This window comes from Aquila chrysaetos, chromosome 17 (genome assembly GCF_900496995.4).
Source record: "Aquila chrysaetos chrysaetos chromosome 17, bAquChr1.4, whole genome shotgun sequence".
Classification (NCBI taxonomy): domain Eukaryota; kingdom Metazoa; phylum Chordata; class Aves; order Accipitriformes; family Accipitridae; genus Aquila; species Aquila chrysaetos.
The window spans coordinates 21,829,741-21,857,452 of record NC_044020.1 but is presented as its reverse complement, the minus strand read 5'-3'; the positions used below and the strand labels follow the sequence as shown (position 1 = coordinate 21,857,452).

The following is a 27,712-nucleotide window of genomic DNA, read 5'->3' as shown; positions in this document are numbered from 1 at the left end:
ATGGATTGTTTCTTGGGAAGAGAGCTTATCTCTTTCTTCTGTCTCCCAGTGAGAAAAATGTGGCTGAAGTTTCTTTTGGCTATTCTTCTCTTTCATGTAACAGCTGCAAAGGAACCTGAGCCGTAAGAACTACACTATTATTACTAATAGTATTCATGATAAGGCTTTAAAGACAGTGCTAATTAGGGCCACTAATTTTATTTTAAATATTAAATACTGCCGTGACTCATCTTTTATATCTGGAGAGCTAAGTTAAACTGGAATGTGGATGGCAAGTGAATGGTTCTCATTTAATATGAAGCAGACCTTCTGCCTACTGCAGAACTTGCATAGAAGTTGATGTATGTGTTCAGAAAAGACAATAGCAGTAGTAACAGCAGTGTGCTTTGCTAAAAGCAGGTGAGTCCAGGACTCGGATAAAGGGCAAAAGGGAAAGAGTTGGGGGCACTGGCAGAGCTGTTTGGAGAACCCGGGGCTGGGCTAGTTGGGAGCTGCAGGGCAGGACTGAGGGGCACTGTCAGAGTGTCCTATATTTAAACTAATCAGTGGGACTGAATAATAACGATGCTTTGTATTTGTTTCATCCTGTTGAGGCTGTTTCTCCTTTCTCTATGATGTGGTCACTTTGATGTTTGGATCTCACAGGCAGTATGTCCTGATGGTGCCTGCTGTCCTCCAAACTGACTCTCCAGGTCAGGTTTGCCTGCAGTTCCTTAACCTCAATGAGACAATATCCGTCAGAGTCATCCTAGAACATCGTACTGTTAACACCACTATTTTTGAGAAAACCATGACAGCAAGCGATGGTCTACAGTGCTTCAACTTCACGGTAAATAAATTTTAATTTATGTCCCATTGAAAAGGAACGTAAGGGTGGACAAGAAAATTAGAGCAGAGAGCACAGGAGAGGAACAAACAAAGGAAGAAATAAGACTTGTTGAAGGAAAAACGAAGCAGAGGATAGATATGTGCTAACAGACAAGGAGGAATTTTTAATAGACGTAAGAAATGTTATGGAAGGTGATGAAGGTCGTAGAAGTGAAATGAGTGTCTGTAGGAGCCCAGGCCACAGGTATAGCTGTTCAACAGGGTCTGGAGCAAATTCCTTCAAGACTAGCAACCTCCCCTTGTTTTTCTGTTTCCTCACAGATTCCTCCTGCCAGTTCTGCCCCACTGGCTTTCATTTCCTTCTCTGCCAGGGGTACCACAGTCAGCCTAGAAGAGCGGCGGTCAGTGATGATCTGGAACACAGAGAGCATTGTCTTCGTGCAGACAGACAAACCCATCTACAAACCAGGACAGAGTGGTGAATATCTATTTAGTTTATAACATGTCCCTTAGGAAGCAGTTTCTTCAGATAGAATTTCTCTGCTGGGTGTTTTTCAGACTGGGCTACAGTCTAGGCAGTTTCTTCAGAGCTTCTGTTAAAACCGTTACAAGTATTTACTGTGGAGCTCAGAGAGTCATCTTCAGGATGGCAGGAGACTGTCATCCCATGGTCTCTATTATTTCCTTTGTCCCTTCCTTCCAGCTGACAGAAGAGGGAAGCTTTTACTGCTGCTGTTTCATTACTGGTGACAGGTAGAGAGAGTGGAAAGAGGTGACTAGATCACTACTTAAGTGCCTGCCATAAAACAATGCTCCCACAGTCTTCTGTCTGTGATGCTGGTCAGCATCAAAGACAGTCTCAAGACCAAGAGTGAAATCCATTATTTTAAAATGAATTATAAGTTTTAAAAGACAAAATAATGCTATTTACCTTCTGGGTTCTGATGGGTTTGAACTTTATATTTTCATGTTGGTGTTTTTCCCACACTTATGCTATTCCCCTATCCATACTTCTCATCTGGCCATCAAACAGAGTTCCCATGTATGCAAAGAACCATTTATATAGATCCATTCCTTAATTCACTTCTAGGCCTTAAGGCTTCTAGCACACAGCTAGAACACTGTAGGAAACACTACAAGAATACTTCTCTCCAGAGGCCAGCCAAATAATCTAGCTGTTAAACTAATTTAATTAGGGATGAGTTCTACCTACATAGATACATAGCATGAAGGAAAGCTTACCAATCAGAATTTAGTGCCACAAAAGTGTCCACCAAACAGGGCTTGATTATTTGTTAAATGGTTTAGTTTTGAGGTTGGGGAAGCAGTAGACTAAATTAAATGATGAAAAGATAATGCTTTGTAAGGACATTTTTGAACAATGTTTTTACTTATGCAGTAACTCATTGTTCTCCTTTCAGTTTTTCGCTTGTAAGAAAAAAAAAGAAAGTAAGGCAAAAATCTGTACAAGATGAGAACAAACTGAACTAAGAGGAATTACACTGCATTAGGAAAAAGTGACACTTCACCTAGTTCCAGTAATATTTGGAACATTCATATGTTCAAAGCAACAAACCCTGCTTTAGAGATGGGGAAATGAAAAGGAGCAAATTTGCCTACATCATGCAGACGGCCGCTGAGAGAGTTATGGCTGTCACTTGAGAGTGCCTGACCTGCACAGCAGTTCTTACTCATTCAGTCATCCCCTTTCTCTGAGGTTAAGGAAACTTTCATGAAAGAGTGTGAGAACTTGATGCTGGGGAAAAGTCCCCTCAGCAAAGTCTGTGTAGGATTCTTTTACCTTCGGATGCATTTTATTACCTGCATCCTGTGCAAGTGGGACTGTTAGAAGACCCAGTGAAACTGGGAGTACTAATGAAGGCAAAACATCATGGTCAGCCAAATAAACTACAGCTAATGCTAACACACTGTTCCTTGTCTTTCCAGTGATGTTTCGTGTTGTTGCCCTGGATTTCAATTTTAAACCTGTTCAGGAAATGGTGAGTGACCAGTAATATTCCCCTGTATTTAAAATAGCTGGGAGACAACCTCTTCTCAAATTTTAAATAAACAGTTGCTGTGGATAAAACGAGATATTGCAGAGACTAAATGCCAAAGAATTAACATGATTTCCTAAGCTCATGCTATAATCCACCCTTATGTTAGAGTCACAAGGAAGAGTGCGAGTGTGTAGCAGGTTGGATTCCTGACACAACACCTCCTGCTATTGCTGGGAAAGAGGCTCAAAAAACCTCCACTTTGTTGCTGCAGACATTATTTTAGCTCTGACCAGAAAGCCCACGGTTCAGTCTCCTGCTATTACTGTTCAGCAATTGTTGCTTGCAAAAATTGGTAAGTCATCTACCTGGTACTTTGCCCGTTTTAGAAATGGGGAAATGAAAATGAAAGTTGGTACCACAATTGTTTATCTCATCAGAGGCACTCTTTTCATTGCCAGCAAGCTGTCTTCATACTTATAGTACATAAGCCAAGAGGCAGAAGGGTCTTTACTGGCCTCCTCTCATGTGACTGTAATGCAGAAGACAGCACAGTGTTACCAAAAGAGCTGGTGCTAATAAGCAGAGTAAGGATATAAGATCAAAGAAACCCAAATCAGAGTTTACGTGCACCTCTGTAACTCTTTACTCAGCTGCTCTGGGATTGCACTAAATTCAGTATGATTGGAAACTGCCCAAACATTCTTATTTAATGTCTTCCCTTCAAGTAATCTTCTTATTGAAGTAAAACTGCCATTAAACTGATTAAAATAAGAGATGAGGATCTCTGATTACTGGTATTATATTAATTATTGGTTATACATTTCTCACAGTCCTGTGGAAAAATAATTCGTGTTTGTTCAGCCACCTAATCTCTTCTCCCACTTTGTTTTTTCCTCTTTCAGTACCCCTTGATTGCAATTCAGGTAAGAATTTTTTCTCTCTGTACTGTATTACGCATCTAAAAATAAAATCTAGGGCATGTGCTTACATCAGTTTGTATGTGTCTACACACAGCCACATCTTGTTCTTAAGTACACTGGCAGAAATTAATAGAAACTTCATAAAATCCTAGGATGCTGTTTGAGCCTTACTGACATGGAAAGCATACCTATATTCATTTCAGCAGTCAAAAGTTGTACTGTTCTTATGCCTGCCTTTGAATGCCCTCCACCTCCTCCAGTTTGCTCAACTGATTTGGAGGTATATCTTTTCATAACGCAAGTGCTGCTGAAAACTATGAACAACTCTAGGCCATGGATACAATTACTAGCTATGTTAGCACTTCCATGGCATTTTGTGGTGATTTTTAAAATAGCAATCACAGTCCATGTCTAGATAGCATTCTTGCAAGTTTTCATGTTATACCGTGAAGTCAGGTGACTTTATTTTGTTTGCAGTGAATTATATATATTTTGAGCTCTACGTGTGTTTTCTACAGTCAGTACTTTAAATGGTTCAAGGAAATGGTGTGAATGAGTTTTCCTTAGTCTAACTGGCATAACATATACTGAGAGGCAAATGACACCTCAGTGAATGCAGAAGAAATGCTTCCTTCCTTCTTCTGGCAGCTGAAAAAAAGCTGGGGTTGCTAAAGGCCAAGATTTGTGTGGGATAAGCTCAGCTGAATGGGAAGCACGAAGAAGAAGATTTTCTTTCTCACCCCTCTTGACAAAAAATAAGAGCAACATATAGCAAGAAGGGAAGAGCAGTATTGTGCAACTTCCCCTCATGACTGAGACCAATACCAAGGCTGGCAGAGGATGCCTAAATCTGAAATCAACAGATGAGAATCTAGCAACATTAATAATCAGAGTACGAAGGCATAATTTATCTCAATGCACTCGCATTAAGCAACTTCCCCAATGAGTTAAAGCAACCTGCCCTATTTTCTTCTTTGTTTCTGGTTTTGTGTGCTAGTAGCAAAAGATTTCCAAGACAAACTGTGAGTCCATATTCTTTTTTTCTTCAGGATCCACGGGGCAACAGGATCTTTCAGTGGCAAAACGTGACGTCAGAGATGAACATTATCCAGATTGAATTCCCACTAACTGAAGAGCCTATCCTGGGGAACTACAAAATTATCATAGCAAAGAAGTCAGGAGATAAAACAAATCACTCATTCCTTGTGGAGGAATATGGTAAATGCCACCCATTGATTTTATTCAGAGTAGAAAACACTGTTAGAAATGAATCCCTATCAATCAACCCTTTTGACTGTTAAAACTTTAGACAGCTTCCTAGCAAATGCAACTTCAATTAGTTGTCATTAAGAACTGAAGAGGAAAAAAAAAAGAACAGTAAAAAGCCAAAGAAGGGAAATTAACCATTTTGCACAGATTCAGCCAGGAAAATAATCTGCATAACAAATCAATAAGTTGATTGCAAATTTCACTGTGACAAACTAAGCTTCTCCCAGCCACATCCACAAACTTTCTTGGCCAAAGCTCTGCAAGGCATCTAGACATCACAGGATTCACCTCAGAAGTCCTGGCTTCTCCTCAAAGCTTTGTAGAAATTCTTTAGTGAGCCTTTGCAGGTCAGGCAACTTCTCAACCGTTGTGGCACCCCAGTTCTGAGATCCCATTCCATCTGTGACTAACACTGATGATATATCCTCATTTTCTCTTTCCTCTCAGCAGGGCCTGCAAATTTACAATGTGCCACAGTTGTTTTTTTCCTTTTCATTCTTTGTCCTAGTGTTGCCAAAATTTGATGTCACAGTCACTGCACCAGAAAGCCTTACAGTCCTGGATTCAGAGTTCACAGTGAAAGTCTGTGGAGTGTAAGTACCAGGTGCAGAGTGGTTAGAAAATATGCTGAAGAACAAGAACTTCCTAAGGACTGGGGAAAGAGACAGGGCTTAGAGAAGAGACCGAAATAAATAGGGCCTCAGAAGAGGTTGGTGAGGGTTGACTTGGTGGTTGGAGCTTTCATTTGCTTGTGTGCTCATCTCATTTTATTGTATGATTATTCTCTTCCAGCTGGTGTTCGGTGGGTTGAATAAATCTTTTGAGAGGTTGCCTGCTAAAGTAGGATGTGTCCACTCCCAACAACCCACTTCAGAGGGAGACCTTCATAAAACAGAGCACTGTTAAATTCTAGCAGAGGTCTTGGGGTTCCAGCTGTCTTTAACTCCCCCTTCAAGCTTAGTCCTTTAGAAGGACTGCTTACTCTAACACCAAGATCTTGTAATTTAGAATCCAGGGTTGAAATCCTAGTCCCCTTGAAGATATGAGTTTTGCTTTGATTTCAGTGAGTCTAGAACTCCAGTCTAAGCTGAAGAGTGGAGACAATGGTGATAATTTGGTTGGTAGCCATGTCTGTCCATCATGCTTATAGAGGTATTTATTTTTATGTTTAAGGTGTGGTTTTTTGTTCATGGGTTTACGGGTGAAATAGAACTGATTAATATTTCAACTTCTGAGTTATATTATCTTTTTGTAACAGCAGGAGAGTTAGGAAAAAGCCTGTGAAACTATTCCATTCTCTGGCTTCCCAGCTCACTGCTCCTCCTGGATCTATTCCTGCATATATTAGCTTAAGTCAATTTTTCAAGTGTTAGCTCATGGACCTATTTCCTCTTCCCCTAGGTACACCTATGGCCAGCCTGTTGAAGGAAAAGTCCAGCTCAGCGTGTGCAGGGATTTTGATACATATGGGAGGTGCAAGAAAAGCCCAGTTTGTCAATCATTTACCAAAGATGTATGATACATAATTAATATTCCTCTTTGTGCTTGTCCTCTCTCCTGTGTTCTTGCTTCTCTCCCTTTGCTCTTCACACTTTTCTTTCTCTCTTTGATGTTTCACTTCACTCTACTCATCTATTTGCTTAGATCACTAGCTAGGAACTCAGGCCACCTCATTTCTCTTCTCGGTTTCCTACAGGCGTGAAGAAGGACTGACATGTTCCTTTTTCATGACTCAGTTTCCCATGTGAAAAATGTAGACAGTGGTGTCTCCATCAGCCCTGTACAAATCATGTTAAAAGGAGTGGGAAAAGACTTCACTCACTAAAGAAGGGTTCCATGTATTGCCAGCGTCCTTTGAAAGCTGTGATCCTTGGTAAAAGGATTTGCCTTCTTCCCTTTCCAGCTGGAGACAGAGGGCTGCCTCTCCCACGTTTTCAGTTCCAACATCTTTGAGCTCAATCGCATTGGTTACATGAGGAATCTTGATGTGAAAGCCATTGTCACAGAGAAAGGAACAGGTAATCCCTTCTAGACAGTCAGAAACAGCAACAGTGGTGTGGTCAAAAAGGAGAGTAGGAAATATTCAGCCTCTGCCTGCTGAGTACAAGGATGTTTTCCTGAAGAAGAAGATCCATTTTTATAAGCACAGTGACCACCTCCAGGCAAATGTTAATTCTGATGAAGCTATATGCAAGACAAAGAATATCTTCTCTTGACTCTGGACATATGTCTTACAGGCCTGCAACTTACAGCTACTCAGTCTATTTCCATAACTCGGGTCATGAGCAGTATACAGTTTGAGAACATGGATCGCCACTACAAAAGAGGAATTCCTTACTTTGGACAGGTAAGGAAGGGCATACAGAGCTTGCATTGAAGATGACTGACAGGCAATCAGATGACAACAGTGATGGGAACATTTGGGGGACTGTTTGGGGCGGGGAGTGTTCTCCCCAAGCTTCTTTCTATACATACAGTGCCCTATTGGTAATTCTGAATACTGAAGAGTATTAGTTTATTCTAAGTTTGATTGTGCCAGAAATACTTTGAATCAAAACAATCCATTAACTAGCATTTTTCTAACTTGCATTTTAAGCTTGATATAAATCACTGCCTCTCCCTTCAGAATTGACAATCATATGCCAGCCAGAGATGAATAAAAATACTGGGGGACGAGGGAAGAAAGAGTGAAAGGAAGTTAAGAAAAAAATCAAGGAAATAACAACGGTCCCAAAAAGCTTTTTCATTATTTTATGTTTCATGACATAACTCTGTCAGTGGTTTAAAGGGTAGGGATAAATCTCTCTCTTTCCTTCAGTTCACCTTTTTTCAGTGAGGAAAGGATAAGCAGATGTCTTATCAGTAGCATTGAAAGGAGAGAAGAGATTGTCTTTCAAGGATTTTTTTTCCCTTCTGGAAGACGTCTGTATAACTTTCTCACCTGGTCCCCACTCCCGCTCCATTGTTCAGACTGCTGTGCACCTTACCACCCCTAACCGGAGGATGGGGGTCAACAGGCTCCCTGGGATGATGTGCCACAGTGAATTCCTCAAACACACACATTCCCACACACGCTAGAGGTTAAACATGCTGGAAGACACGTGGTAGGAGGCTGGGATGTCGACACATCTCAGAGATAAAGCTGCTGCTGCTGGCTTCAGGCAGCTGCTTTGCTTTTGTGCAAAAAAAAACCCCCTTGAGGGTCATATCAGGGGAACTATTGCCTGGAAGGCACTGATACTCATACTTTCTCAAAATGCAGCAGATCCCAGTCCCTGTCCCAGTGCCATCACATGCTATTCACAGTCCTTCCCTGCCCTATGAAACATCTGTTGCTGGCCATATGTTGTATGCCTTCACTCTTGTTGTATTCAGTCCCACTGAAGTCAACACCCACCTGAATGCTTTTAGTTCAGTACCGTTATTTTTGTTTCAAAGATCATTCATTTGTCTCCATGCTGTTTCTGGACACTGAGGATAGACAGTCTCTTCAGCTTGTATTTAATATATTACTACTTCTGCCATATTTTTCTGAAAAAAAAATCAAAATGAATGCTCAGTTCTAGCAACCTAGAATTTACCTAATGGTGTCTGTTATTTTTTACTTGTTCATTTAACACATAAACAGCAGAGACAGTGGGAACAGATTCAGAAAACTGTTCAAAACAAAGATCTGGAAGAAAGGCTTTCCGACACTGAAAGTGTCAGCAGCAGACACTCAAGGCTAAAAAGGAAAAAATGGAGGAAAGGAAGTATGTCTTTAAACGAGAAATGTGTAGTCAGAAGGGACTGACCAGGGAAGAGATGAGACATAAGAAGTTCCTGCTCCACAAAAGGATGTTATCAATAATGTGGCAGATGCTGAGGAAGCTCCTGCTCCAAACCTCTTAAGATAGCTGAGATAGCTGCCAGAAAGTGAAGAGGGACATTTCAGTTCTTAAGTATTGCTTTGAAGGGAGAAGAAAAAGCAATTCTGCTGTGTGAAGAGCAAAAGGGTGCAAAACATTAGTATCTACATACAGAAAGATAACATGCTGAACGTGTCTCTCATTCTCTTCCACAGATCAAGCTGGTAGACAAAGACAACTCTCCTATTTCCAATGAGGTTATTCAGCTATTTGTCAATAACAAGAACACAGACAACTTCACCACTGATGATAATGGCATTGCAGAGTTTAGCATTGACACGTCGGAAATGTTTGATCCTGAGATCAGTCTGAAAGTGAGTACGAAACAAGGCTGAATAGAGACAGAGAGAGATGGCTGCTCTCAAACTGAACCCGAAAAAGATGGGATGGGGTTTGAATTCTGGTAATAAAAATGTGCTTTCTCTGGTTTATTTCATGTTCTACAGCTCTCAAAAATTACTATAAAAGAAACACCTGAGTTGTTGCAATGCAATGGCTTGCTGCAAGGCTGCAAGACCATTGTGCTGCTTTTTCCTTACCAGTTTGGCTTTAGATGCAATTCTTAAATATATGCATTGTGTGAACTAATCATTCTGATGTGAGTATGTGATACTGATTTCCCTAGTGACATATGTTTGTTTTCCTTTTCTTCCCCACTCCCTCTCCTGATCAGGCAACTTATAAACCCAGTGACCAGTGCCACTTGGAAGGTTGGATAGAGCCTTCCTACCCTGATGCGTCTCTCTCCATCCAGCGCTTCTACTCCTGGACTAGCAGTTTTGTGAGGATTGAGCCTTTGTGGCAAGATCTGAGCTGTGGGCAGAAGAGGATGATCACTGTGCACTATGTCTTGAACACAGAAGGATACAAGAGCATCAAGACCATGAACTTCTACTATGTGGTGAGTGTGGGGTTGTTGCATGGTTTGCTGAAAGGGCTTGACCAGGCAGCTGTCTGGGAGTCCATTCACAGCAATTATGGCAGCTTTTGGATTACCAGCCAGCACAATGGGCAACAACCCAAGGACAGAAACAGCACTGAGGTGGTTTGGCAAAACTACCTGCTCAGGAAAAATGACCCGGCTTCTGACCATGTTACTCTATTTCATAGTAAGGAACCACCTTCATAATGTCTCAAGCCAGGGTTCTTGTCCCTTCCCTCCAAGAAACTCTCTGTGGTATTCTCTGCCTCCCCCTTCCCTTCCTTTTCCTTCTGCTTCCTGACCAGTGACAAGGGCCCCAGCAGGAGCAGCAGCAGTGGCAGCATCCAGCATGCCCTAAGGCTGATGTTTAAGCATTTGAAGCCATCTCAATGTACATGCCTTTATTGCCCTGTCATGTATATTGAACTTGATTGCTGCTTCCTCCCTCCAGCCTCTACCAACCCATAAATGTATTGCTCTTCTCTGCACAGGGCATGGCAAAAGGCAAGATTGTCCTTACAGGGGAAATTAAAGTTAATATCCAAGCTGGTAAGTTAAGTTGCCAATCCATGTTTCTGCATTAAAAAAAAAAAAAGATTGAACTGAGGACCAAGGCAAGACTTCCTGGATGTATACAGCAGTTATTGGGAGGGCTGTACCTCTCTCTGTCCATGCACGTGTGCGTGGTACTAGCACTACCACTAAGATCACTATAAAGTCAGATTTAGTCCAGCAACTGGTTCATTTGGTATAAGTCAAGAAGTAGTGTCCTGTAAAGATCTTCCCAAAGTATAATGCAGGGAATTCGGAGTGCCTGGCTTAGGGGTTTATCTGAACCCACATATTGGATTCATATTGTCCCATATGTGTAAACCCACAATAAATCTGAGAGCATCTGGACCTAAACCCAGGCATGTCACCTCCCGGCAAATCCAGGATTTTTCAGTTTATTGCCTAAGTACAGATTGCTCCCCTGACTGGTACAGATATATGCCAGTTGAGGATGGTTACTACTACAGCAGATCTTCGTGCTTCTCTCCTTATTGGTCCCTTTCTCTTCTCTAACAGACCAAAATGGCACTTTCACCATCCCACTTGTGGTCAATGAGAAAATGGCTCCAGCCCTGCGGTTGCTGGTATATACCTTACACCCTGCCAAGGAGCTGGTGGCAGACAGTGTCCAATTTCCAGTTGAGAAGTGTTTCAAAAACAAGGTGAGAGGCACTAAGATACAGCAAGTCTTACCTGCTGTCAGATAAATACAAATTCTCTGTGCACACATTCACAACACATTTCCAGTTTTATTTCTTGTTTACCTCCACTTCTCTCAACACTACTCTCTTCATTCTCCTTTCTTCTTTTCGGCCTTATGTCTCTCCTCTACTACCACCTCCTGGCCTTATCGTCAAAAGGTAAATCTTCTTTTAACATTAAAAACTACTTTTCAGGAAACCCACACTACTCCCAGATGGTTCCTGCCTCCCTTGAAGTATACTAGTGTCCCATTTAGTTTAGACTGGAGTTTAGACTAGTTTAAACTGTAGTCTGTTTTTTAGCATAGTGAACACACTTTAACCTTATTCCACTTCAATATTTAATTTAATTTTTTACACTTTTTTGTTGAAAAATGCAATTTGGGTTTGCCAGAACTAAATACATACAGAAAAGAAAGCAAAAATAGCTATCTGGGGTTTAAGTTTTCCTTCCATATTTTTTCCACTGGTACATTTTCATTTTTCATTTGTCATTTTGAAATCAGATTTCACCATTAAGATTTTTCTAATCTTCAGCTCCTAAAAGCTAAAAAGCATGAAACATTAGGAGAAAACAAAGCAAGTGAGATTAAACAAAATGTTTCCAGTTACCTGATGTGGTCCTCCCCTCCTATTTTTTCCCTCTTATCTAACACAAATGTGAGATAGATTTTCCTCTGAATAGATTCAAAACAGAATCTGTTTTAAATATTTGCTAAGGTGGGCCATGGACCTAATAAAATTATGACTTGCTCACTGTGATGCTTATTACATACAGTCTGTGTCATAATAAGATTTGATTTGATAATAGCAGCAACAGAATCACACTTTATTTTAAATCACTGGAGGTAGGCTTCATTTAAGCTATATCACAGGAGTCTAAGTGTGCTTATTGCCTAAGCCCCCATTATAGCGGGGGCCTGGTCAACAGAGGCAGTGGAGACCAGACATCCCTCTCCAGGCAGACTATCTGTGCTTTAACAGAATAGCCTTCTACTCTCCTTCTTGCCCTCATTCACACAAAGATCCGGAGCAGCCCCGAGCAGTAGGGATTAGCCATTCCAACATCTGTTTGATGCATTTCAGGTCCGGTTGCAATTCTCTCAAAAGCAGATGCGCTCAGCTGCCAATGTCAGTTTAGTCATTGAAGCTGCTGCCAACTCCTTCTGTGCTGTGAGGGCGGTGGATCAGAGCGTGCTGCTCCTCAAGTCCGAGACGGAGCTGTCCGCAGAAACGGTAAGCTGCCCAAACAAATGCTTTGTCTCCTTCCACTGATTCCTCCTCCTCCGTTGCAGTGTCTCTCCACTTGAGTTTGTTAGACTGTGTTAGATTTCCTCTGGTTTTTGCATGTGCTGGTCATAAACCATCTATAATAGGCAATACACGGCTCTTGTTTCTTGGCAGTTGGAAGTCCTCTTTCATGTGGGATTTGGTTTAACCAGTGACTCGTCTCTGGCAGCACGACCCTCTGGCCTGTCGGCCACTCCTCCTGGTTTTGTGTCATCAGCAAACTTGCTGAGGGTACACTTTCCCCCATCATCCAGATCATTAATGAAGATGTTGGACAGGATTGGACCCAGTATTGACCTCTGAGGCAGAGCACTAGTTACTGCCCTCCAACTGATCACCACCCTCTGGGTCCAGCCGTTCAGCCAGTTTTCAATCCGGGAAACAGAGTGTTGTTTCAAACAGGCCAACATCTCAGCTCTGACAATCTGCAGCACGTGATGGTGTAATCAGAATTGATCTTTACACACACACGTTTTGTGTTTCCTTCCCCCTCACAGATATACAGCCTGCATCCCCTGCAAGACTTTCAGGGCTACATCTTCAATGGGCTCAATCTAGAAGATGACCCCCAAGACCCCTGTGTCTCATCTGAAAACATCTTTCACAAAGGCTTGTATTACACACCTGTAATGTCTGGATTAGGCCCAGATGTATATCAGTTCCTCAGGGTAAATGTCCTGTACATTACTTAAATCTGTTGAAGTGAGTTTCCTCTTATGTAGCTTTAGATATTGTTGCAAATGACACTGTTAATAAAACTCATACACAACAAAATCTCCTCATGGACATCCATTCTTAATTGATTCTGGTACCTACTGAGATTTTCCAGCATGCACAAAGCTCCCACGAGTCTCTGCATAGATGTCTCCAGGCATCTCTGTGGTGGAAAGGCAGTAATGGGAAAGAGGGAGGAATGGAATAAACCTCAGCTACAGTATGGTTATAGCTAACACCGAAATGTGTTTTTTTACAGGACATGGGCATGAAATTTTTTACTAACTCAAAGGTTCGGCAACCAGTTGTGTGTACTAGTGAGACTGTAAGACCTCCACCATATTTCTTGAACGCAGGATTCATGGCTTCTACACACCATGTCAAATCATCAGGTAATATAGGGGACAGGAAAGAGATTTTATTCTTCTCCTTAAATGAAGTGGTATTCATGTGACATGGACATGGACAATACTCATGAGTCACATTGGTATTGATACTGAAGATTGGTCTGGCACAGAATGAGATGGCTTAGGATAACAGCCAATGCCCAAAAAAGCCTTTCAGGTCTACACTTCTGATCCATGTCCACTTTCATGCTGGGAAGTGTTGGCAATCGGTAGAGTGTCACACAAAACTAACACTGCTGACACTGATTCCTTTCTGACCAAAGCTTGTTTGAAAAGACAGTGCTACAGTGTGGACAGCAAACTGATCTAAGAGCCAAGTGACCTGAGTTCTAGCCCTAGGTCTAGTGCTCATATCTGGAGACCAAAGCACTTCAAGTAATGTTTTCTTTCTCTGTGATACCAGGTTATACCTAACTCAGAGATACATTAGTGGCATTAATTAATATTGTGTGGCATTGCCGACAGTCTCAGTTAGAAAGAAATGGGTAAACACTAATCGTCCTTCATACTGGCCCATGCATATTAAAACCTGTCCTTTCCGGGAGTCTTCATTATATGAACGAAGTTTGACTAAATTCCCATTATCTCTTACCAGCTGAAGTTGCTAGAGAGGAACGTGGGAAGAGACTTATCCTTGAGACTATTCGGGAATTCTTCCCTGAAACTTGGATTTGGGATATAGTCCTAATTAAGTGAGTACTGCTTCTTCCCCCTCCTTGCCTTGCTTTTAAGAATTACTAAATATGTCCCCTGATGTCCTGCAAGGTGGCAATTCTTTGCCACCTCTTCTTACCTTTTGGCCTGGAAGACCTAGCTTTTTCAATCATCACCTGACCACCTGCCCTTCTCTTTTCCATGATAAAATTACTCTTTCCCCAAAGACATCTATTCCCACAATGTGTGTACCATGAGTCATATTCCCTTCCTAGGAAGAGAGACACCTCTATTTAAAATATGGGTCTGCAAAACGAGAATTCTGAGTTTTCTTTCCAAACTCAGGGAAATGATGGGCAGAACTTTTAAATGGGCTTTTCTCAGAAGATTTGGGTGATAAGTTCCAGGGGAACTTTGATGTGGGATTTCTGCAGACAGAATAGGGGTAGTGCTGATTTTCAAAACCCATTGCCTCTACTGAGAAGCAAGGTATATGAAACTTACCCTTTCTAAACTCATCCTTTATCCATTCCTATCAGCTCTACTGGAAAAGCCAGTATTTCATACACCATCCCTGACACCATCACCAACTGGAAGGCCAGTGCCTTCTGTGTGGAACAGTTGGTTGGATTTGGTATGTCTGTGCCTGCCACCCTGACAGCCTTCCAGCCTTTCTTTGTGGACTTGACCTTGCCATACTCTATCATCCGAGGAGAAGATTTCCTGCTTAAAGCCAATGTCTTCAACTACCTTGGCCACTGCATTAAGGTGGGTATTTCTGCCCACATTCTTAGACCTCACCCCATCTCCAAAGAAGCTGCAGCAAAATTGTTGGTGTAGATGATTGGATCTGTCCCTGCTCTTGACTGATGTACTGCTCGTTCTATCTGAGGATAGGTTATACTGACTGGATTTGTCCTCCTAAACCACTACAAAGCAGAGGGAGATCTGTGCGAACTGTGACTAGTATGGGTGTATAAGCAACTGTCCTGAGATCCATAGAGAAAGGAAACAAGTGCAGAGTATTCACAGTCATACAAGCCATTGATGGTTTTAGTGGGGTCTTTTCTTTAGGGATATATGTGAAAGTGTGAAGAAGTCAAGGGCTTGTGCTTGCCAAACAGAAGAAAGTGGAAAGAGCAAGAAGTGGAGAGCAGACAACCCCTTCTTCTCTGGGGTGAAAGTTCCCAAAAGTACCAAAACAGGGAGCACGAAAGTCTAGTACTTGCCCTACAGAGTATCTGCCCAGCTAGAGGCTCTATTGCTCCCAGGCACTGGGGGACTGTACTCTCAATAGTCAGTACTTTCCAGGCAAAATGGCTCCAGACCACAGCTGCACTGCACCTCTGCATGGTGGGAGCTTACACACGGTTTAAAGGATGCTTAAAGAAAGAAAAACAGGGATCTTCTGTTTGGCTTCTTGTTTCTTATGCTATATCTAGGAATCCTGGAAAAAGAGGCAGGTGTAGAGTCTAGATTTCTTCTGCTTGATTTAAATGCTGAAAATCAGCTCTCCAGTCTCACAAGGAGATCACCACCAAAGGAAGAAAAACACAATTTAGGAATGTTTTTTTCCAAACTCTGTTAACAGTTTGACCTAACAAAACAAAAAGGCCTAGGGTTTTAAACATCCCAGAAAAAAAGATCTCTGTTATTGAGGCTTTTGTCTCTTAACCTTGTTTTTCAAGTGTTCGTACAACAACAGAACAAACACTCATCAGTGGTTTCCTTTGCAAGTTAGTTCAAAGCCTTTAGCACCAGGTCAGCTGAAGATAACTCAATATCCTGATCAGGAATCAGATGTATGCATAGGATATTTAACATCTCAATGGAGAATGTCATGAGAAGCATGAAAGAATACTGTTAAGGGTACATCTGAGGGATGATTCGTCTAACACCATGATCCCAGGCCTTAAATCTGCTCTACGCTGTTAACACTGGACATAAACAGAGACTATCTCACCTCCCTGTAACAATAAAGCACCATTTGCCTATGGTACAAAATCTTCACCCCATCACACTTCTCTTTCTGTTCTCAGATCAATGTTTCACTGTCAGATTCCCTTGATTATCAGGCCAAACTCATCTCTCCAGGGGATGATGGATGTGTATGTGCCAAAGAAAGAAAGACCTATGTCTGGAATATTTTCCCCAAAGAAATTGGTAAGTGTCTTTGAATCTAAGTGATCTTCTGCCCTGAGACTGATACTAATCAATTCATACCTCATCTGGAAAACCTAATCCTCTTCCAACCTGGAGAACTTGGTCTACCACTGGTCTTTCTAGCTGTCTGGGCTAAAGACCTCCTCCACAACTGCAGTGTGTTTATCATTCCCATTTTCAGAGATCAGTTGTCTTCCCATATGTCTCACCTAGAGTGACTGACCATTCATTATGCTGCACTACTTAAAATCTGTAGATATTCATTATCAGATGAAATTTCTTCCTTTAGCTATCATTCTGCATAACAGGGGTCCATTTTTTTCTCCTTTTCTGCTACTATTTAAGGTAATGTAGTATTCAGCATTACTGCAGAGACCAAGGATGATGATGCTTGTGGAGACAAAGCACCCAGGAACATCAGTATTGACTACAGGGACACCCAGATCAGAACACTTTCGGTTGAGGTACTGCTGACAGCTCTTACTCTTTGCCCTGTACTCCCTTCCATGAGGAAAGAAAAATGCAGCAAAAGTACCAAAAGCAAGTAAAAGTTTTTCAGGTTCCCTAAAGAACTCCTGGTTTGGCTCCACCTTCATCTGGCTGGGACAGGGTTTGGCTGTTCAATCTAAGACCAAGTCCCCTCCCATCTGATGTCCTCTTCCATGAGGATCAGTGGGTGTTGGTAAGTGCACGTCTCCCTCATGCAGACGAGAAACTGGAAAGGAGGAATTCCATCTGATGGGAACTCCCTTTTAGTAGCAGCCACATTAAGTATGAACCTGTAAACTGTTGCTTCAATCCAGCTGTCTTAGGACACGGGAGGATGGGGCGGGGGGGTGGCTCTTCCGTAATTGCATTTCTTCTGCATGCTTTGATCTCATCCACTGCACGTCTCTCTTCTTCCCATCGCCATGCAGCCCGAAGGCATCAGAAGGGAAAAGACCCAAAACTCCCTAATCTGCACAAAAGGTAAGGGTCTTATATACTGCTGTCCTGAGAGGAACTGAAAAGAAGGTTGGAGTTTGCACTCTTTCCTGCACTGCTCATTGAAACTGTCCCTCCCCTTTTCTCCGGAGTTGCCCAAATGGCAGCTAGTGTGTTACAGTTCAATTCCCTGCTATGAAGTTCCTGTGTGATCTGGTGCATGTCACTTAGGCAGTGTCTGTGCTGCTGTCAACAGTGCTCAGATGCTGAAGGAAGACTGCTATGAAGCCATCAAAGGGACATGACCTTCTTGTGCAAAATCTGTCCTGCGTTTCAGGCACTCATGTTGACTGCTGTCCTCTGTTCCAAGGATAACACCAGCTTGCAGCTTTCCACTTCTAGTGGGAATGGGAGAGGGAATGTGATGTTCCCTTCCACACCGTCTCAGTGCTGACAGCAGTTTCCAAGGTTTCCTGGAAGCTCTGCCTAAAAGAGGCACAAAAGCAACCCTGACCCTCACCAACCAGCTCTCCCCACTGTCTCACTGAAGAAATCCCCAAGGTTCACAGACACTGTAGGCACCAGCCTTACCCTGTTCAACTGATTTCTGTTGAGCAATGACAGTTACTGCACCATTTGGTCTGTTTTTTCACAATTTTGATTTTGCTGTGCCCCCTTCTCTCTTGATGTTCTTGGTGACAGCTGTAAGTTTCTGCCCATTGCTGTCTCTCGTGCAATTTTGCACTGTGCAATTTCTACCAGGAGCATTTCACTGCTATAACCAGTGTTCCTATACAAATGGCCGCAACACACTTAATATTTTTCTCCACAGATGATGTGGTTAGTCGAGATGTTGCTCTAGATCTACCTACAATTGTGGTGGAAGGATCAGCCAGAGCTTCCTTTTCTGTTGTCGGTAAATATATAATTAATAAGACATAAAAAGAAAGAAAATGTAAAAATATAAAATGAAAGCTTTTTCAGGATTCAGAATGTGAGGTTCCATTGCTTGTGTGGGAAAGTTTTACGCAGGGACTGATTCTCATATTGTCCAGCAATGTTCTTTGCTGCGTCAGAAAAATGAAGTTTAAATATTGGTCACATCCATCTTCACTTTTCTGTTTAACCTTATTGCATTTGAATGTTTTGCTCTGAAGTAGCACAGTTCTGACTTACGACCTCAGCCAGACTCAAGCCAGTACGGCTTTTTTCCACTCACCTACCTGCAAATCAGAGATGCTAGTGGAATCTTTTCAGTCTTTTCCTGAAAAGGACCTGGACTTGGTTACATGACTCACTAGTCATAAAATCTTTGCTTTGTAATGATGGTTATTTCAGCTCATTCCAGAAATCTCTTGCTGGGTCTGTGCTATCTTTCCTAAAAATAACAGTTTAGAGGTGGTGTATGATACATCTGCATAACCAATGTCTCTTTTCAGCATTAGTTGTTAATTCTGCAATACAGGGTTCACTGTAGCTCCCTGGGCTATTCCCCTTCCCTCCTCTGGAAACAGAAGTTTCCTGCAAGTTCTTCTTTTCATTTCTAATAAGAAGTATCTGCTTGAAGTGGCACTAAAATAGGTAGTCTTTCTGGTATGGGCAATTTAGACTAAGTAAGGAGAGGCAGGGAAGGGATTTCTTTGTTGGCTGCAAAGCAGAACAGAACAAATGAACAAATCACTTGGCACTGAGAGCTTCATGCTTGTCGGAAAGGCTTGCAACCCCAGCTAGGCTTTCCATGACTCTGCCTACGAAACAGATATTACAGTTTATTTCAGTGGCCGTGAGTTGTGCTAATCCCCCCGGCATCTCTTCTTCCCCAGGAGACATCATGGGCACTGCCACGCAGAACCTGCACCAGCTCCTGCAGATGCCGTTCGGCTGTGGAGAGCAGAACATGGTCCTGTTTGCACCCAACATCTACGTCCTGGACTATCTGAACAAGACAGGGCAGCTGAGCGAGGAGGTCAAATCCAAGGCCATCGGATACTTAGTGAGCGGTGAGAGCTTTCAGCTTCCCTTGCCATGTATGCTGAAATTCCCATTGAGGCCCAGTGAGCAGAAGCAGCAGCATGGCTATCCTAGCAGTACGGCACAGCTCAGTGACGCCAGGGTCTGCCCTGATCAAGACATTTGTTATCTTTTTACTTTATCTTCTTTCTTTCCTTAACCTATTTTGCTGAGACTCAACTGTCATGTTTCCTCTGAAGTTCTGTCTTTCAGTCCCTTTCTCCTTTTCCACTCAGGCACAGCATGTATCCTAATCCCGTTAGCGTAGTTGGAGCACAGAGCTGATAGAGCTCTGCCTATTCTGTGACTCAGTGTTTCTGCAGGACAAGATGTCCCATGTTTCCATCTAAGCTCCCTCAGGTCTCCCCTGCTGCTTGATAGATATACATCGCCTTTCCACTCTTTCCCACTGTGGTTTCAGACAAATCTGATAGCAAACAGAATAAGGTTTTAGTTTTAAATTAGGGAACAGTTCCTCTTCCATGTTTTTGCAGGCTACCAGAAGCAGCTGTCATACAAACATCCCGATGGGTCCTACAGCATCTTTGGCACCAGAGATAAAGAAGGGAACACCTGGTGAGTGACTGGGAGCAGAAAGGGCTCACAGATGAATTTGCACTGAATTCACATGACGCAGGTAAGAGGCATCTCAGATGTACAGAGCTGGCTAGGACTGGGACTCTGTAAGTACTAAGAAAACCGGCTCTCCTCCCCCTGCCAGGCGGGGTGCGAAGAGAGAAGGTGATCCCTAAAGACCCAGCTGACTTTTTGATTCACACTTCTGCTGTCTCCCATGAAACCCAATGCACTGCAGGGCTCTGTAGCCAGGATCAGCCCCAGAGTGCCCTGGACACCCTTCCTGTGTCCCATCTAGCTACTATTCCTTTAACTACCCTCTCCTGGAGGAGCACACAAGAAGCAAGCAAGCCACCAACATGTTGGCTGTAACTCTTCATCCTTATGCATAGCATGAGTAGGAGGGATGACTTTTTCTGTTCCTGCTTTCAATGCTCATCTCACATCTTCATCTTTCCCTTGCAGGCTCACTGCCTTTGTGTACAAATCATTTGCACAAGCTAGTCACTTCATCTATATTGATGACAATGTCCAGGCTCAAACCCTGATGTGGCTGGCAAGCAAACAGAATCCAGATGGCTGTTTCCAAAGTGTTGGGACACTTTTCAACAATGCCTTGAAGGTGGTAGAGAATTACTTCTTGGTCAAATTTCTTTTCATTAAGAACATGCTTTCCCATTACTGTCAAAAACTGTACTCCAAATGCCTGTCCTCCGCCAAGGACTAACTCTCCACACCTTACAATGACTATTTTCAGCTCAGTCAGCTTCCCCACACTGTACTTTACATCTTACCAGCACCTGAGGTATGGTTACAGGACCTTGTAACTTTGAAGGAGCCATGTTTTTTGAGGTGATAGCAATGGGCTGCTTTTGATTTAAGAGCTATTTAAGTGCTATGTGTATGCTCTCCTTCCTTTTGGACTGCCTCCAGAACTGGTCACAGTCTCCCAGTTGGGATATGGCAATTTATATTTAAACACTTCTTACCCATGGCATTCACTGATTATTCCTCTCTCCATGTCCTTTTCAGGGAGGAGTAGATGACGAGCTGTCACTTTCTGCCTACATCACCATTGCCATGCTAGAAGCTCGGCACTCCAGCTCGGTAAGGAGACCTTCAGCCGCTGGTATTCAGCTGGAATTGGTCCCCAGTTGTTGACTTGGCTCCGGTGTCTGCTACAAATTGTCTAGGTAGTAAAGAGAGAGAAAGAGAGGGAGAGAGAGCTCCCAGGGAACAAGACCCTGCTCTGTATCTGCACTAGTTGCTGTGATTGATAGAGAAGTTCCCCATCTCTGTACCTCTTAAAACACCAGTGTTCAAGTAGAAATTGTACAGACCTCAGTGGGATTAGATCTTCTATTTGAGAGACCCAAGACTTTTAGTGACAGCTTTTAGTTTCTGATAAGAAAACTTGACCCACACTATGGCTTAGCCTCAAACATGGCTCACTCAAGAAAGTAAGTTGTTGCAGGTAAATCCATAAAGTCTACAAATGGAACTAAAAGCTATGTTGGAAAAACAAAGGTCCATCAGAGTGAAAAGCCAATCTGTCCTTTTTAAAAAGTGGCTAGTACAAAGGAGGCAATAGAGGAGATGTTAGACTTCAACATATGAGTTTCTCTGCCTCCCATTTGTCATATCCTTTCTGAGGACCTTCCCAATTAGTGCATTAGTGAGGACACAGAGTCAAACTGTGAACATTTTTTTACTTGGTGTAAACCTAGTACAACACCACAGAATTAAATTAAAATTACACCAGTCACTGATGATAGAGTCTACTAGGTTGGCTTTGTTCTAGACAACAGACTTTTGACTATAGAAGTGTAGTGCGAATTTATTATCATGGAGGTAAGCAGAAGGAATTAGCTGTGAAAGAAACAAAACAGCCTTCTGTTTATAGACTGACATCTTCAAGAACACACTGAAAAACTACTTGATTTGTCTGATGTTTCCTCTGAAGTCCCTCCTTAAAGAATTCTGTATTCTCTCTCTCCACTATACGAACGGAAGTCCCATTCTCATTGCTGTGATAGTGACAGGATGAAGAACAGGTTTAAAGGAAACAAATGTCTGGCCAGGTGAAGACTACTGTCCTTAATTAGACCCATGTATTTTTTTTCTTTTCTTTTTTTTAAAGTATCCTGTAGTCCGAAATGCCTTTTTTTGTCTGGAGACTGCATCTGAGAAGAATATCAGTGATGTTTACACTCAGGCACTCATGGCCTATGCTTTCTGCTTAGCCGGCAAAGCAGAAAAATGTGAATCATCCCTTAGAGAGTTACAGAAATCAGCAAAGGACGTTGGTGAGTTTCAGCCATTTAGGGAATTTGGGAAGTGGGAAGAGGGAACAGATCTTACTGATAGTACGTGGCCTAACCTAGACAATATTGAGAGTACAGGCACATGAACCAACCTCCACAAATAATCTGTGGAGTTAATACACAGCACATCTGTTGCTCTGTAGAGAGTACTTGTGAGAAAGAGGCCAGGACACATAGGCATCATATAGCAGTGACACCCATAACACATTTTGGTTGCTCCTTACCCTCTTTTTGTTTATTCAGGTGGCTCACAGCACTGGGAGCAGGAGGAGAGGTCTCCATCAGAAAAATCTCCCTCCTTCCTTGACCATGCCCCATCAGCTGAAGTTGAGATCACCAGTTACGTGCTGTTGGCATTGCTCTATAAACCCAACCGGAATCAAGAGGATCTCACAAAGGCCTCAGGGATTGTGCAGTGGATCATCAGGCAGCAGAATCCCTATGGAGGTTTCTCTTCTACCCAGGTGCCAAAACTCCCTTCCACTCCCCAGCCGGTGCTAGGAATTGGGGCACTGGTTCAGGGTCTCAGTGGGCCTTTGGCTACCTAGTCTCATTTGTCTTTTGTATCTGCTGTCTCAAACAAACACAGACCAAGCCTTTCTCTTAGTCATCAAAATACTTTTTTTTTCCCCTCTTCTTCTTAACTGTGGAAAGTTTAAAGACATATGAGACTAATTTCACTAGCAACAAATACAGATACTTGTGTCAGGGACAAGCCTAGAAAACACCAAGCCACAGGTGTTATATGACCAAGAAGTGCTCTGCAGTTCCATAAAAAACACATGCTTCACCACTATGAAAAACTCTAGAAGTGTGCTCTAGTGCTCAGATTTTATGTTCTGAGACTTTCATATGAGTAGAGAGATTTCTTTCACCCTAAAACTTACATGCCAGAATGAAGTGGCTCCTTATATATGGGAACTCTGGAATTATACACAAATTCAGTGTTTCTTTAGCCAGGATGAAGCAACTGTGCTTCGTATTGGAACCATCGCTTTGATCTGCTCCACATTGGTCATACTGTGTAGCTAATTGTCTTTTATTATTTTCTTTTCCTTCAGGACACAGTCATTGCTCTTCAAGCCCTCGCTGCTTATGGTGAGGCCACCTACAACTCTGTTACACAAAATGTAGTCAAAATCACTTCCAAAAAGCCTTTTGAGAAGGTATTTATTGTCAACAATGTGAACAGGCTCCTGCTGCAACAGACTCCCCTTCCTGAGGTACCTGGGAAATACAGCCTAACAGTGAATGGCAGTGGGTGCGTACTTATGCAAGTAAGTGTCTGCTCTCCTCTTCATTGGGTCTCACATTCTGCATACAATACAGCCGTGTTTTTGATGATTCTCTATCCGACTTCTTTTTGGTTTTCCTAATTATTTGATTTCCCTGAACTATTTAAACAGTCTTTTCCCCATCCCACATTCTGACTCCTGTGGAGTCACAGCATGGTAAAAAAGAGTCCTTTCTGATCAGCAGCTGGTTTCTCTCTGGGAGGTGACTCTGCGTATAAGCACCTTCATTGTTAAAAAGTAGAAGTCATCCGATGTGTCCATCATTGATGTAAGCAAGGATCTTCCACATAAAACCAAGAGCAATACTGCCAGGAAACTTCACCAAGTTTGACACTTGTTTTTTGGAATGCAAAAAAAAACCCTTGGCATGCTTGAACAAAAGGGTTTTCTTCCTCTTCCAGACAGCACTAAGATACAACATTCACCTTCCAGAGGGGGCCTTTGGATTTTCGCTCTCAATACAGACATCAAATGTTTCCTGCCCATCAGATCGACCAGCAAAATTTGATATTGTCCTCATAAGCAGGTAACGTGCCATCAACAAACCAGATGCACAGATGACAAGACACGCAGGGAAGATGATTGCTTTGTGTGTTCAGTTCTGCTTATAAAGTCAAGAAACATGAGCTGATCAATGTGTTGATGATATCCCAAAAGACTTTGTGACAGTACCTGATGGTGACAGCACCTGATGGTGACAGCACATACTTGGCCCCTTCATGCTAGGGGCCTCCCCAGTGTCTCCCATCTGATCCAGTCAGTAAGCGCACATGTTTCACGCCAACCTCCCCATGCTGTATGAGGCCAGGAGCAAAGAGTTGAGGTTTGCTTCCCCAAGCATGCTCCAGACTGACAGGGGCCTCTGTCGTTTCAGTTACACAGGGAAGCGCAGCAGCTCCAACATGGTCATTATTGATGTGAGGATGCTCTCTGGCTTTGTTCCTGTTAAGCCTTCCCTGGATAAGGTAAACTATAGAAGCAAGATTAAACGAGTCACCCCAGGGACAAAGGAGAAGACTTGTCACGATGAAAACAGAGGCCCGGTTAAGAATCATTCACCCACAAACCCTGCGAGGTGTTTGCATGGCTGCACTGTTTTCACTACTGGGTGGAGGGAATGGCCCGCAGGAAGCTGCGAGCACACAGACCTTCCCACATCAAAAACTAGGAAGGGTTCCAGCTAGAGCCTGACCAGCTGGCAGCTGCAACTGGGAGCTGGCACTGCCTGGGTAGGGAACGGATGGGAAATCTGCCAGACTAGTTCTGAAAACTATACAACACCGGAGTCAGACAGCATTCCCCAAATGAACCGCAGTGCCTTTTCTGCGCTTGGGAAGTGCTCGTACCCCCTACTAAGTCAGGTGGCAGGTTTTGCTCGGTCCTCTCCATCTATTCAGCAACATTTGGACTCTAAGAATCAGCTGCCAGCCCTTGATACCTGGCTAGGAACAGAATGAATGCCACAGCCATGCAGTGGTAGGGTCTGAGGTAGCACTTGTTTTTTAATGGTTTATAAATATATTTATCTCCATTTCCTTGTTTTAAAGCTCATTGACAGTCATAGAGTGATGCAAGTAGAAAACAAGAAAAACCACGTTCTCCTTTATTTGGAAAATGTAAGTTCTGATCACTGTCTATTTGATTTTCACAAAGGATGCAAACAGCATATGATAGATGCACCTACAGTGTGGTACATAATGTTCATTTCTGAAATGGGAGGGGTTGGAATACCAGACTTTTTCATCCTGACCACCGGGACATCCTGGAGAATTAAGCTCAGTCCTTTGGGACATTTTTTCCCTCTCTGGCAATAGGATGTGTAATAACTGCAGAATCAGGTAATACAAGCAGGATAAAAAACCTTCAAATCTTCAGTTTCACTTTGGACTGTCCAAACATATTTCAGATAATGGATGTCCCACATCTGTATGTGTGCCCTCAGTGGGATTTGGAATATACAGTCTATCAGTTACCACCCTGGTCTGCTCCATATGATGTTGGACAAATAGAAAGACTCATGTGATCCCTGTCCCTCCATTCCCAGATCTCACAGAAGAAGAGGAAAGAAATCACTTTCTCAGTTGAGCAAGACTTTGTAGTGACCCATCCCAAGCCAGCTCCTGTGCAGATCTATGATTACTATGAAACAGGTAGGTCTGATTTTAACCAGTATGAAGTTTAGGAGAGGGACAGGGACAGCAGAAACACTGTGTGCGTTAAGGAAGACCCAGAACCAGCCCTCCTGGGACCAGCACTCCTTGAACTCTATCAGGATCTGGATCTAGTGCCAGGGGAGAGACTTATTTCACTTTAGTGAGCTTGGTCTTATACCCAAGGGGACAAGTGGGCATGACTAGAAAGTTACAAAAATGCATGTGCCAGAATGAAGGAGATTTCAAGGATCTCCAGCTTAAGCTTGCGTAGGGTATATCCACCTCCAGGGAAAGGCACAGGAAGTAGTCTCCAGGCTAATGGGAACATTTCTTTCCTTCTGCTCCAGAAGAGTATGCTGTTGGTCAGTATACGTCACCTTGCAAAGAGGCTGTTGCAGAAATGGACTAATGATTAGAAAAGGTAAGTGAAAGCCAGAAAAAAACCCAAGCAAGTAAGAAGGTGAAGTATAAAGCAGCATGAGCAGAGGGATTGGCAGGGTGAGTAGAGCAATAACTATTCTCACAGAAATGGAGTTTTTGGTCTCCAGCAGGCTTCTCAGGGAGCAGCCAGAGACACTGGCCAGACCTTGTCCCATGACACATGCTCAGTGGACTCCAAGTGGAGATCACATTGCTGTTCATGGGAAGAGCTCAGCCTCTAGGATGAAAGCCAACGTGCAGAATAACGGCGAGACTGGGAAATAACTTCAGAGTTTCCTCAAAAGCATCAACACCTATCAAGGAATAATCTACCTACAGCCACCCCTGAAAGCCTCCCCTCTGAAGCCTGTGCTTCACAGGCACAGGCAAGGGGCTTCACATGGACTTACAGAAACCCTTTCCTGGACAGTTAATACATTATCTGAGGAGAACACTTGAGGTGACATGAATCATGGAGGCAGTGTGTTGATTAGTCAGAGGTACAATGCTGTCTTGCTGTAGGGGAGGTACAGGTCTGTGTCCTGCTCAGCACAGCAGATATGCTGGCTGTTATCTGCTGAGCAGTTCCCGAGAGGTACAGGCACAGCTTTCTGCCAGCCCTTGGTCCAGCTTTTGTCTGTTTTGCACAGAAGGGGCTGACTACCCTGTATGCTGAAACCATATTTTATATTCTGCAGCTGTTGGTTTGTTCTCACTGAGGTTATTTTCTTTTGGATTTTCCCCTGCAGGACCATCATAAATGTTGAACAAGTGGTCAAGCACCCTATTTTCTGCTGTCATTAAGTCCTGGAAAGGGCCATTTCACCTTACTAATCACAGTGGGAGTCTGTGACATCGTTTGAGCTAGTGTCTGATTCTCTGTTTTCTTTCACGGCACATCTCTCCAGATCTGTATCATAATCATGTATGCTTTTCCGTCAATAAACCTCCCTTTTACACTGTGCATTGGCTTTTTTTCTGTGTCACAGAACAGGCATTTTAATGACAGTCCGCATGTTATGGTTGCTGGCTGAGGGAGGATGAAGAGAGAAACATATCTATCTGTCCTGCCTGCAGCATCCAGCCTCCTTTCCCAGCTACAGCTGATAACCACTGGCAACTACTGTAATATGCAGCATTACCAGTCCCTCCCACCTGCAGAGTGCAGGAGCCATTGCCCATGGCTGCTGAACAGCCCCCCACCTTTCCCCAGCCCTGCCAGGGTGCTGCCTCTGTCCCTGTGACATAAAAGTAGGGTTTTAGGTATGGACATCATGGAGTGACTCTGCATCATGCTTAGTAGAGGAGAGGGTGAAGAAAGGGGCAGGTTTCAGTCCAGGCCTGGTAAGTGTCTGGTCCCACATCCCGGATCTCCCCCTGCCAGGCCCTTCAGTCCACCAGACTGGCCAGATTTTTCCAAAAGAGATGACGAGCCTGGATCACGATGCCCTGTCCCAGCCACCGGCAAAAACCCTTCCTGTTTTCCTGTGCCTCTTGTCATCCCCCACTTCATTACACTTGGAGTCACGGTGGTTTCTGCAAACACAAACACTCCTGGGCTGCAGCGTGCTACAGTCGGTGGATGGGTGGGAAGAGCGTGATCCAGGCACTAATGGACCCCCAAAGGGACAGGGAGGCATGGATGGAGGCAGGGAAGCAGAGCAGCATCGAGAGGGCTGGAT

General features: G+C 43.2%; 1 protein-coding gene across 1 annotated transcript; it reads left to right on the top strand.

Moving 5' to 3' along the window:
- On the top strand, positions 1-27,712 carry LOC115352312 (ovostatin-like). Its single transcript, XM_030040264.1, has 35 exons — positions 1-122; positions 646-829; positions 1,150-1,306; positions 2,776-2,828; positions 3,731-3,751; positions 4,798-4,966; positions 5,526-5,610; positions 6,419-6,530; positions 6,921-7,035; positions 7,255-7,364; positions 9,081-9,239; positions 9,599-9,826; positions 10,339-10,396; positions 10,916-11,061; positions 12,187-12,336; positions 12,888-13,058; positions 13,364-13,496; positions 14,107-14,203; positions 14,705-14,933; positions 16,205-16,328; positions 16,674-16,792; positions 17,246-17,297; positions 18,085-18,168; positions 19,076-19,252; positions 19,757-19,838; positions 20,304-20,460; positions 20,871-20,945; positions 21,979-22,144; positions 22,406-22,626; positions 23,224-23,439; positions 23,859-23,983; positions 24,332-24,422; positions 25,005-25,073; positions 25,502-25,607; positions 25,958-27,712. Exons 1-35 carry the CDS (start codon positions 1-3, stop codon positions 26,017-26,019), a joined length of 4,425 nt encoding a protein of 1,474 aa, XP_029896124.1. The 3' UTR covers positions 26,020-27,712.